This window comes from Megalops cyprinoides, chromosome 14, assembly GCF_013368585.1.
Source record: "Megalops cyprinoides isolate fMegCyp1 chromosome 14, fMegCyp1.pri, whole genome shotgun sequence".
NCBI classification, from domain to species: Eukaryota; Metazoa; Chordata; class Actinopteri; order Elopiformes; family Megalopidae; genus Megalops; species Megalops cyprinoides.
Window position 1 is genome coordinate 6,331,510 of NC_050596.1, and position 12,304 is coordinate 6,343,813.

General features: G+C 48.0%; 1 protein-coding gene across 4 annotated transcripts in view; it reads left to right on the forward strand.

The window, feature by feature from the left end:
- Positions 1 to 6,273, forward strand: part of LOC118789423 (protein Shroom2-like) — a 48,720-nt gene extending 42,447 nt beyond the window's left edge. For all 4 annotated transcript variants that reach the window (XM_036545837.1, XM_036545838.1, XM_036545839.1 and 1 more), the window contains 5 exons: positions 885 to 1,532; positions 2,440 to 2,970; positions 4,197 to 4,365; positions 4,723 to 4,995; positions 5,974 to 6,273. In XM_036545837.1, coding sequence (XP_036401730.1) covers positions 885 to 1,532; positions 2,440 to 2,970; positions 4,197 to 4,365; positions 4,723 to 4,995; positions 5,974 to 6,246 — 1,894 coding nt within the window. In that variant the 3' untranslated portion in view covers positions 6,247 to 6,273. The remainder of the gene's footprint in view (positions 1 to 884; positions 1,533 to 2,439; positions 2,971 to 4,196; positions 4,366 to 4,722; positions 4,996 to 5,973) is intronic.
- Positions 6,274 to 12,304: the final 6,031 nt, after the last annotated feature.

Sequence of the window (12,304 nt, forward strand, 5' to 3'; positions counted from 1 at the left end):
CTCAGCAGAACCGCCGACTCCCCGGAACCGTCAGGTACAGCTGCTCTTCTTCCTCCTCCTCTCCCTCACCGCTCCCCTCTCCTCCTGTTTCGGCCGTTCGCCGTGAGCTCCATGCCCGTGTTGCTTTGGGTCGTTTTCCGTGAGTCCGCACACTCTGTAGCCTAAGAATGAAGCCCTTGTCGGTGGTGCCTTTATCTCTAAGCTGATTTGCGAGCTTGGATTAGCTGTGCTTCCTCCTTGTTAGCTGGGAAAACGAGCTGTTTTATTTCCCTCTGAAATGCTGTCATCCTCCTGCTCTGAAGGATGGGACCTCTCTGCTGCCAGCTCCTCTTGTTTTTGCCTCAGTGGTAATTTCAACGCTAAACATCTTCGCAAGTGGAGCCGCTGAAAGAGTTGCCTTTGCGTTGTGCTTGTAAGTCTCCGGGATGTTCTCCCATGCTCAGACATGGGCATAAACGGCCGCTACGCCTGCCTGGAAGTCACACAAGAGGCCTGTTGTTCTCTTAGCTAACACTGTTGAATTGCAAATTCCGGAATATGAAGAGTTAAAAATGTAGCAAAAACAATTGACCGAAAGAAAGAAAGAAAAAATGTGAGTTGCTGACGGCGAGAGATCTTTCATTACCAATGCAAGGCCAGCTTGTGGGAGCACAGAAATGCAGTTTAGTCTGCCTGGCTGAAAGTTGCCATGGAAAGACTCTGAGGAACACTGGGAAGCTGTTGTGAGGACTGGAAGAGGAGTGAATCTGGTCGGCTTATTGTAAAACGGTGAATCAGCACTGATCGCAAATCTCAAAGTTTGTTTTTTTGGTTTGTAGATCCTTAACTGTCTTGTGCGGGAGGTGTCTCGCTGTGGTGTGTGATGTCGTACTCTCGTGTTCCAGGTTGTCTGACGCGGGCAGGGGTGAGACGCCAGAGGCGGAGCCAAGCGCGGAGCCCGCTGTGAAGGAGGAGCCGGAGAGCGGTGACAGGCCCGTCCCGCTCTCGCACCACCACCATCCCCACGACGGGCCCGACCCGGGGGACCCTGCCGGGGCCCCGCCCCCGTACCGCTGCCCCGCCCCCGACCCCGCTCCGAAAAAGAAGGGCCCCGTTCCTCAGAGGCCGCCCCCTCCGAAACTGGACAAGTACAGGCGCCTGGGGAGCGCCTCCTCCCTGAGTGACTCTCAGGAGTCGCTGCTCCGAGCACAGGGGAGCACCCGAGCTGCCAGGCCCCTCTCTCCCGGCGCGGAGCGGCCCCTCTCCCCCGCCCGCGACTCCGCCCTCTCCCCGGGCCCCTTCCCCGGGAAGGACCCCCAGCAGGGTTCGGGGCCGGAGGACGAGCACAGGGACGCACACAGGGTCGCCTCCTACAAACCTGAGCCACCACCTCTCCCACCCTCGTCTTCTTCCGCCTCCTCCTCCTCTTCCTCCAAGCCCACCTCCCTCCTCCAACCTTCCATGGATTGCCAGCGCTCACCGTCTCCTCAGTTCGCCCCTCAGAGGCTCACAGACAGGCCCCCTGTCTCCCTGCACGACAACGCCCCCTCCAGGTAAGCTGCCCTGATAACCACCCTCCCCCAGTAAGCTGTGACAGCTGGGGCCCCTGAAGCCCCCTGTGGGAACAGCTGAATGCATTCATTTTCACTAATTCAATCACAGTGCTGCCCTTCATCTGTGATTTTGCTTACCAGGGCTGCGCATGGAAAAAAATCTCTAATTTCATAATGTCATGTGACCCCCTTCAGCTGTGCGGGCCACACCCTTTTATCAGATCTGTGTCTGTCTCTGTGTGTTGCTTTTTTATTTCTCCAGGAGCAGGCATCTTAGGGGTGCAGTGTCAATCCTTTTCAGAGACGAGGCTAAAAACCTCAGAAGAGACCATAAAATACTTCAAATTATTTGGTGATTTATGCTGAGGATTTAGCTCATTTAGCTTTTTTTTTTGGAATTAGCTGTTTGCTTCATTTTGGTTGTCATTTTGACCACTGCTCAGTAACATTTGTTTCATCAGCCAAAGTGTTGAGTCAGTTATGTAAGTTTTTCATAACAGCGGGAGTGTGTAGACATAGCTGTGGTCCAGTTGTCAGGGTGGTGAAGTGGCTGGTTTCAGACTGAAAGCCCACTTCTTCAGACTGCCTTTTGGCTGCTCTATCAGAATTTAAATGTTGCCCTCTCTTCAGTGTTGCAGTGGGGTGGTGGGCATTTTTGTGCTTGATGAAATTCAGTGTTCTATGTCTGTATGCTCGGTGGCACTAGTTCATACAGCCTTGTGGGATGGATTGACGTATGCTCAGATGTCGTCAGTCACATTCTGTGCGTATCGTTGGTCTTGTGACTTTATTAGGGACGGTTTTGTACCCTTGCTTCCTGGGTCATTGTGGGTGAGGGGGTCTGCCGTGTGACAGAGTGTGGGTTGAAAGCTGGATGTGTGGCGCTCACAGTCCCTGTCTGTTACAGCATGGGGAAGCTGACGGAGGGCCACAGCGCGGTGAAAAAGGTTCCCGTCAAGATCGTCCACCAGGCGGAGAGCAGCATGGAGAGGGAGGGCCGGCCGAGCCCCCCGCCAGCCGAGCCCCCCGCCGGCCCCCAGCTGGCCCGCCTGGGCCCCTCCGAGCCATCCTACTCCCTCTTCTCCCCCTACACCCGGCAGAGAGGGCAGGAGCCCGAGGGGGCTCGTGACCTGGGGCCCTCAGGGGCCCGCTCCCCGCCGGGGGGCCCCCAGGAGGCCCCGCCCGTGCAGGATGCCGCCCGCGAGGTTGCATCGCCCATCGGCGGCAGCTCCGAGGAGGACAGGAAGAGGGAGGAGCTCGCCAGGGACATTCTGGGCAGGGACAAGTCCCTGGCTGACATCCTGGACCAGACCAAGATGAAGACCACCATGGACCTGATGGAGGGCATCTTCCCCCAGGGGGAGCAGGTGCTGGAGGAGGCGCAGCAGCGCCGCAGGGCGGCCCCCAAGCAGAGCTCCCCCAGGAGCACCGAGGAGCGGTGAGCGCTTCTCTTGTAAACCATACTGTGGAGAGTGTGGTGACCGTATAGCCACTAGTCAGCTCCTCAGGGTGTCCATGTTTCAGTGCCATATGAACAAGGTGAAGGCTGTAACTTCTTCAGCCATGGCATCCTTTCTGTACACTGTAAAACCCTCTGTGAAGAGCCAGTTCACATTTGTAATACATGGTGGGCAACATTTTTGTTTAATTTGGATGAGGCTAAAATTCCTTAGCTCAAATATTTCCTCTCCTCTTTGAGCAGAGATAGTAAGACTTGGAAATGTTCCTTATTGAAACAGTGGGATGAATGGATAGGAAGCTGTTTTAGCCAAAAGCGTGCAAGCTTATACCAAACTTCACAGCCCTTGCTGTGCTGCCACCTCCTGGTGGCTTCTTGCAACATGTTGTATTTCAGTTAAATCACATTTACAGGGAGTGTGAATTCAGCAAAAGTCAGTATGCACGTACATCCATATGGGTAAACCCTTGTTTGTTTCAGTCCGTCTTCAATAAACATTTGTGCACTACTGCTTAAACTTCAGTCAGAGAAGTGAGACTAACTAGACTTGACAGTAAACTGAACATTTTGAGACAAGGAAGGATAATGGTGAGGATGTTTTTTGAGCCATTTTTGCCAATTATCTGATGTTAAATTATCTTGTTGAAAAGAAACCAACATTCATATCAATATAAACTGCTGTGGTGTGCCATTATTTGGGTCACAGCAGGACATGTGGTATAATATATAACAACTTTTCTGTTTTGTTCATATTCATATGCAGTTTTACTAATGGCAAGATAAAAAACTATGGAAATTTATTACATAATGGATGTTTTGAAGGTTACATCGTGGCTATTTATCACTGAAGGTTTTATGGAAAATTCTGTACTATTCCAAAAGTTCACACAACATCTTTGCTGCCAACTTGCCATAAATACTTTTATAGTTAAGTTGTGACTTTTATATATGGGGTCAAGAGCACACGATTCAGTAAGGGATCCAGCACAAGACCACATGATTCAGTATGGGTTCCAGCCTGTGTGTGTGTTCGTGGCCATACGCGCGTGCGTGCGTGCGTGCGTGCGTGTGTGCGTGCGTGTGTGTGTGTGCGTGTGTGTGTGTGTGTGTGTGTGTGTGTGTACATCCGTGTGTTTGAGAGTGACACAGGTGATAGGAGGGAGGTGATGTACCTATGCTGAGCATTTTTATGTCTCTCTGTCCAGGCAAGAGGAGGACAACCTGGCTGCGGCAGTTGGCTTAGTTACTAGCTCCTCCTACTACAGCACGTCAGCGCCGAAGGCGGAACTGCTAATCAAGATGAAGGACATGCAGGACCAGATCGAGGAGCAGGACTCTGAGGACGAGCTGGACATTGACCTGGCCAACAAGAAGGTGCGAATCCTTCACCTCCTCTCTGTTATTTTTTTGAGAGGTCTGTCACTGAGCTACATGGAATTGCAAGGTAGAAAAATGTTCAGTACAGCAGTATTGTTTTGGAATCTGTAATAGGCCTGATGTAATTAAGCGTGTTTGCATATGTGTGTGTATATGTGAGCGCACGTGTGTGCTTGTGAATGTGATAAAGCTACATGTATGTTTACATATGAAAAGTTTTTCTCAACCTCTACATAGAATGTTTTATAAAACCATAAATGTTGTTCACAAAATTGAAGGAGATATGCCATTCCACACTGCTGGTTCAGCTGCAGGAACCCCCACTGTGACTGAGGTCTCTTGTTTCCACGGCAGCACGAGCTGATTGACAGCCTGAGCAGGAAGCTGCAGGTCCTGCGGGAGGCGCGCGAGAGCCTGCGGGAGGATGTCCAGGCCAACAACGCCCTCGGCGACGAGGTGGAGGCCACCGTGCAGCGGGTGTGCAAGCCCAACGAGTTGGACAAGTTCCGCATGTTCGTCGGGGACCTGGACAAGGTGGTCAGCCTGCTGCTGTCGCTGTCCGGCCGGCTGGCCCGGGTGGAGAACGCCCTCAACAACCTGGAGGAGGGGGCGTCGCCAGGAGAGAAGGTGAGGGCAGGGCAGTGAAGGACACACCCCACCACTAACGCAGCACAGTGTGTTGGCAGTAGACTCGACAGTACAGTGCAGGGTATCAGATTCATGGCTGTAACCTCAACATTATTTAAATTAAGGTTCTGATGTGTTTGTGTGTTTGTATAAGGTGTTTTAATTAATCTCATGGATGTGCTGCCAAAGTATTACCCTCATTCCCAACATTGTCTTTACAAAATGTTTACGCTCGGCATACAGGGATCAGGATGATGTCATTCTACACAAAACACTGTTAAAAGTGACATTTAAGCAGACAATGAGAGATGCCCAAAGCTTGTTTTTATACAACCACACAGCGATTATACAAGGTTTTTAAAATAATACAATGGGTATGATGCCCCAGTGTTACACACTCAGTGCTAACGCTGTCATCATATCAAGAGATATGTCAAACTTATACAGAAAAAAACATTCACACATGATATATTCAGTTTGACAATGTGATAAAAAGAGATATTGTCATTTCTCAAGTATGTTTGGGATGTTTGAAGTCGTGCATGAAATGACAAAGTGCTGTTGGTGTATATATCCGTGTATATATCCATCCGTCTCCAAATGTACGTGCTGTAGGAGAGTCTGTCCTTGGCAGTGCTTGCCCGCTGTACATAAGATAAGCTTAGATCATTTTTTTTTTACAGTAGAAGTGCTGATTTAACGTCTGCCACATGCAGTGTAACAGGCAGTGCGGGTGGAATGTCAGTGATTGCTGGCACTCTGATGGCAGGCTGCTCTATGTTTAATGGTTGGCCTGTTTTAGCAGTATCTTTTTGCTGCATTTGGGTTTCATAATTGTGTAAAGATGAAGTATGTTGGGTTTTGACCAATGTTGTCAAGGTTATCGTGAGCGGTGCTTGTTTGCCATCTGATATTCCCCCTCATGATTGGTAGAGAATGCCACTCACCATTTTTGTCCCTCCGCTCACACACACACAGCGCACCCTGACGGAGAAGCGGAAGCTGCTGATTTGCCAGCACGAAGACGCCAAAGAGCTGAAGGAGAACCTGGACCGGCGGGAGCGCGTGGTCTACGACATCCTGGCCAGCTACCTGAGCGAGGACGACCTGGCCGACTACGAGCACTTCGTCAAGATGAAGTCGGCGCTCATCATCGAGCAGCGCAAGCTGGAGGACAGGATCAAACTGGGGGAGGAGCAGCTGAAGTGCTTGACGGACAGCCTGCCCCTGGATCAGAGGACGCCCTACTGAAGGCCCTGTCTGTCTGCAGTGGCACTCCTCGTCCACAGATGTACAGTCCTGCTCCAACTGGAGAAAGACCACAGACTGTTGTCTTTGCAGCTGTTCTGCTTTGCCGCCATTATATTTAAATTCCTCAGACAGAGACTATTTTTTCCTGTGCTTTGTCACACAGAGACAGATGCTCTGTTGGAACTACTATAAGGGAGCACCTGAAAAGAAGTATAGCACATGCAAACACAGCTGCTCGAAATCTTATTTTATTCAGGGAATGCGATAAACCCTATGCTTTAGCCTATGGGTAACAATCTCCCCAAATTACTTGCTTTGTAGAGTGGCGCATTTTTTTCATATTGTCTAAAATTTTTTGAAAACAAGAAGAAATTAACTGTCGGTTTTAGTAATTTATTATAGCCTTCTGAATAAATATGGAGGACTTGAATAGGAGAGTATTTTACCCCTTCAGTCAGGTTTAGCAAAGTGAAATACGCCAGTAGTCTTTCATGTATTTTGAGATCACTATCCCCACATTATGTAGTTTAGCATTTGTTAACACTGCTGTAATGATCTGATCCTATTTATGGAAAAAACATACAAGGAACATGCATACAAGGATAACATTTCAATGAAGGTAAGGTGCTGGTCCCGAAAACACCATCAGTCTTTCGCTCACTTGTTTTGTCTTTTTTTGTCCTCCATTTTTTGTTCTTTTCCTTTTCAATATTCTGCCAGATTGTAAGATTATTTCATTCAACACAATTATTGTTGAATGGCCAGACCTTTTCCCAGTCTCTGGAAGGCGTTTCCTAGCTGAAGAGACCGAGTGGTAACTGCCATATGAAGCCCTGTGTGGTTAAAAGGGCACTACGATATTATCGATTGAAAAATAAACTGAGTTAGCACTTTACTCCTAGCATTCCCCAGCTGAAGGAACAAAATCCATATGTGAAGTTGTGCCTGGGTACTCTCCACTCTCACCACCCTGCATCTCAAGATCTTAATGTATGTGTGCACATGTACATGTATGCTGTGTTTACCCAATCATATATTGTACTTTTACAAGAATGGGACACATTAAAGCAAAATGGGAGCTGAATGTTACTCATTGACATCAGTCGTTACTCTCTCGTGGAACTGTTTCCAGCCTTCTCCTTTGGCGGGTGGGTGGATGTGCTGTATGCTTTACCTGTGCTCTCTTAGGGAATGTTACGAACATCACTTGTGAGGGAAGTGCTTTGCCTGGCAGATGTTCTTAACTCAGAGTGACGTGCATATCACCTGTTTTTATTCAGCTGGTCATTTTTACTGGAATGGAATGGGTTAAGTTTAAGAGCCTTTCTTAAGGTTACAGCAGCAGGGAAATTGACCCAGCAGCCTTTGGGATAACAAGCCCCTCGTCCCTGCCACTGCACTAGACTACTACTCAGTGATATTACGTTACTTTTTTCACAAAAGTGTCATTTGACAGTCGCTCTTGTCCAGTGCAATTTAGACATTGCAGCTAATGAAGTGGCATGAAAAGTTGCACCACTAAGCACATGTGAAAAAGTGTTAGTGCATAATTCTGAAATCACTGTGTGTGCACTGATTGACATGTAATTGCAAAGCAATATGTGGAACTTAAAGACTATATCATTACAAACAAAATGCTAACACATACTATACGCATGCAAGTAAACCTCCACATACCCAGTTACATAATTCTGAGAAATACACATCCTTATATATATAAATGCACATAAGAGAGACAGAAGGTCACGCTTGGGTCAGGGAAGTTGAGATGTGGGCAGAAAAATGGGATGGCCAGCGTTCTGACCGAGATGTGCTCTCCGCTGTGGTCAGATGATGCTCCTCCGCGTTTCGACGCTGCCCTCAGCGCTCCTGGGCGTTGAGTTGCAGTCTGCGTGTTTTATTATCGGCCACCTGCTCCTGCACCACAGCTACCTCCCTGTCCTCACAGCACATCCGAAATAACACACCCATCGCGTGCAAACGCTAACCACTTCGGCCTGTCTTAAGATTTCAGGTGGAGTTCTTCGCTGATGGTGATCTTTCCGTTTTTAAGGAGGTGTTGGTCAGCAACAGCCTCCGCCCCCTCTTGATCACTGCCGTTGTATGGAGGTTATTTGCCGCTGCTGTGCCCTGAAGGGGGGCTGAAAGCAGCTCCTCGCCCAGCTCACTCTATCCCATCAGCCCCAGGGGCCCACGGGCAAGTGCAAATCCCTTCAGGACTCACATCATTTTCCTTGTGAAAAAAGTCACATTCGAAATACGCTAGTACTAGTGTGACCTCAGGTCTAACGAGGCTAGCTACCAGACTGGAGAAATGTGCATCTCAAATGCAGACTAGACTGAATGAGGATATATACGTTTCTCTGCAGACTGACTGCTTTGAGTGTATGAGGTTCTTTCTCTCCAGCTTAGATTCGGTGTGAGCCTCCCGATCTTTCTGAGGTCCAGGCCTGCAAACTGAGACAAGTAACATTCTTCAATTTCGACTGCATCGAAGACTCAAGGCTGCAACTGCATCTGTATGCCTTGCTATTTCTCAATGCGTCTCTGTGGAAAGTCCTTAGTTAGCTGCTTTCACCACAGACGTTTATACAGAAGTTTTATTTTGTTTTGACCGATCGAAGCGACAGTGTTAAAATCTCAGGGTTCGAGTTCATGTGGGCGCTGGCGTGCCCCCTGCAAAGTCGGCTGAGTGCGGTTTAGGTCAGGCACGTGTGAACGCGAGCAACCGCTGCTCAGCCAACGCGTCCTCCCGGCTTATAAGGTAACGCCAGTCCACCGAACCAGCATTGTTGTGGTTATTAGCGTCCGGCGTCCAGTTCTGGATGTTGGAGTTTAGCCGGTGAACAGAGGAAAGAGGGGATTTCCTCCTGGCATGGAAGACTCCGCGGGGAACACAATTACCCAAGCAACCTGCCGCTGGCTGGTGGAACCCCCTGCCATGGGTCTAATGAACTTTACCAGAGCCTCTCTGTGTGTTGTCTGCCCCCATTAGCGGGGCTTTGTGGATTTTTGGTTTGTAGCTCGCTGTACTGTAATCTTGTGGAAATCAGATATTGGCTTTGACAGAAATCCCAGTGGGAATTTTATGATTTTCTTCTTACAAACCCCCTGTAATCCTACAGATTACATGATAGAGGCACATTATTTATATCCAATTAAATTAGGATTTTTTTTTTTTTTTTTTTTTTGAAAACAGCTCACGGTGTCTGTACATTGAGTCTTCATGGTCACGCCTTATTCATCACGGGCCGCAGCGTTTCGAGTGCAGGCTCAGTCACAGGGAGGGATTCAGACTGAAACAGGCACGCTGTAGAGAGGCCTGGGTCATCTTTTTATTCCCGCCAGTTTATGATTCCAGAATGCCATGATGAATCTATGATTCTGATTATTTTTTTCCTTAATCGTCCCAGTGAAGTGATGTCTGCAGTAGTGTATAACCTGAAATTTTCTCTCAACCAGTCTCCCAACAAAAGAACAAAATAATCAGCCTCAGCCTTCATTATATATTTGCTTGGCACCTTTACACAGTGCACACGCATATCAGATATATCATCTGTTTACAAAGTGGTTATTTGATGATGCAGGAACCAAAGGGTGTAACAGTAGTGCCTCACCTACCAGTGGAACCAGAAAACATTTGGGTCACAGGCTCAGCTCCTTACTGCTCCTACCTGGACACCAGCAGGCGGGGGGGGGGGTGACGCAGGGTGACCTTGTGAGCAGGTGGAGGGCTGGGGTGTGCGGGCGGGGCGGCGGCTGGTAGCGGCAGACACGTGAAGCCTCTCGGGCCGACCCCCTGCGCAGCGTTGTCACAGTGAGCGATTGTTGCACAGGAAGTGCGTTAAGGCCAAACTGCTTTCCCTCCTGTCAGCATTGTACAGAGGGGAGGCTGCCCACAAACAAAGGGCCTTTTATGTCGGGCCAGGGCACGGCTCTTTGTCCGACGAGAACCCATTGAGAAGATCAGATGAGGCCTGCTCATGTGAGAGGCTCCCTGGAGTGTAGTACTACGAGAAGAGTAGCTGCTAAGTGGCCATCCGCAGATCTGGCACTGACCGGGAATGGCAGGATCTCGGTTAGTGCCAGTCTGAATTCTGAATTCTGAATTCTTGTCACAAAAAACAAGCTGTTGGTAAAAAATAAAGATGGAAGGCCATTGAAGATCACATGTGTATTGTAAGCATTTATAGTCCGTTTTAATTGCGTTGTATTTATGATCGCATGATTTACTACTCTCGATCACATGTTAAGTGTGTTAGAATTTCACTGCTTGTATATATGGTTTACTGAGACACTAAATTTCTACAACCATATGTATTTACCAGGTCTGCTGTCTGAAAGCTTCTATGCGAACATTCCCTGAATGTGCTAAAACAGCACTGTGAGAAAAGTGTTGGTGTTTGAATATGGAATTTTCCTATAATGATACAGAAGAAGAGCATTCCACAAATGCCCTCACTGGAGACAGAGAGTTAGCCAGATTGTATCTCTAATTTGTGTTTTGACGTCTTCGGCTTAACGGTGCCACGCTGGCATTCGTAACCTAGAGCTACCTGGGGCTTGCTTCGCGCTGTGCTTTTTAGCCTGTGCAGTGCTGTTCAGAGGGAAAACTTGCAGAGGAGCAGATTATTTGTGGGGGGGAAAAAAAAGAAGTTTAAGGGAAAATGCACCATGTGTTTTAGGTTAGACCTTCATTAGGTGATTAGTCACATAGCAGAGAATGTGCAGAGATGTGCAGAAAGTCAGTTGTGAACCACAGCTCAGGACAAACGCAGCATGACTCCCTACAGTAACTGGTTTCTGTGCTGACTGAAAACAATGAACATTAATTTCTGCACTGCTATATTCTTTACACCATAAAGTGCTTACAAGTGCTTGCATCCAGTGTTGCATGGGTAGTTGCCAGGAGGTGAACCAGTTGAGAAGTGACATTTAACTCTGTGAAACCACCATAAGCCCGTAAGACTGACCTCCTTATTGTCGTCTTGTAGAAATTGAAGAAAAATGTGGACCCCACCCATGTGTCTTATGACCTTTTTCTAATATTTAACATGCCATAGTGTTTGGTGTATTTCTAACCATGATTTAAGACACGCATGGGTAATATGTTTAGGTCAGGTGCTTCAGGGCTTAAATGAGATCCATACACAGTGTCTGTCTTTGCTCATGGATCCTCTTCTCTCCTTACAGTGCAGGTCAGGCAGTCTAATGAGGAGCATCCCCACACTTTCCCAAAGATTGATATAAATGTGCCTCTATCTGTAGCGTCTCTCCTGATATCAGACTACGTCATGCCTCCGAGAAAACAGCAAGGTCCCTTTGGGTCAGCCGTTTGCCATTAGAGATTGGGAAAGTCTCTTCCTGCTCCTAAATAAACACAGATAACCTGATATCCTCTCAAGGCCCCAAATATCCTGTCAAAATGCCCTGGAGTTAGTTACTCTGAACTTAAGTGTGTGTGGTACAGTTAGCACATCTGCGATACCAGGATAAGATTCTCCAGTGAATTGATTTGAGCTTGAAATGTTTTCCAAACAATTTTGCTATTATTCCACTCAATTAAGATTTTTTGCTTGTATTTTTTACATATATTTTTTGTGTTTCTACATTTGAGTGTAGAGCTGTGGGGAACGGGCTTGTGGTACACCGAGTTCGTTCTCTTTCAAACCTCTGTGCAGACAGCCAGAAAAGCCGCTGATACACATTCCAGCCAAACGTTAACCTCACCTGCCTCGTTCGACCAGTCTTGCGTAGTTCCGTGGACAACCATGCACTTAACTGAGTAAAGTACACACAGACTGCGCGGGAGGAGCGCTGCTTACTGCTCACTTTCCCCTGACGCGATGAGACACGCCTACTGCGTGCTGATCCAGCAGGGCAGACGCTCACTGCTTTGGATAGCTCAGTGTTGATATCATCTCAGTTATAGAACACCGTAGTCACCAGATTTTGTCCAGTCACCTGGATATTGCCGAAAAACCCACCATTTGAGCTATACATCCTGTGATGCACGTAACATACGCAGTCCAAAACTGTGTGTGGAAAACATTTCCAT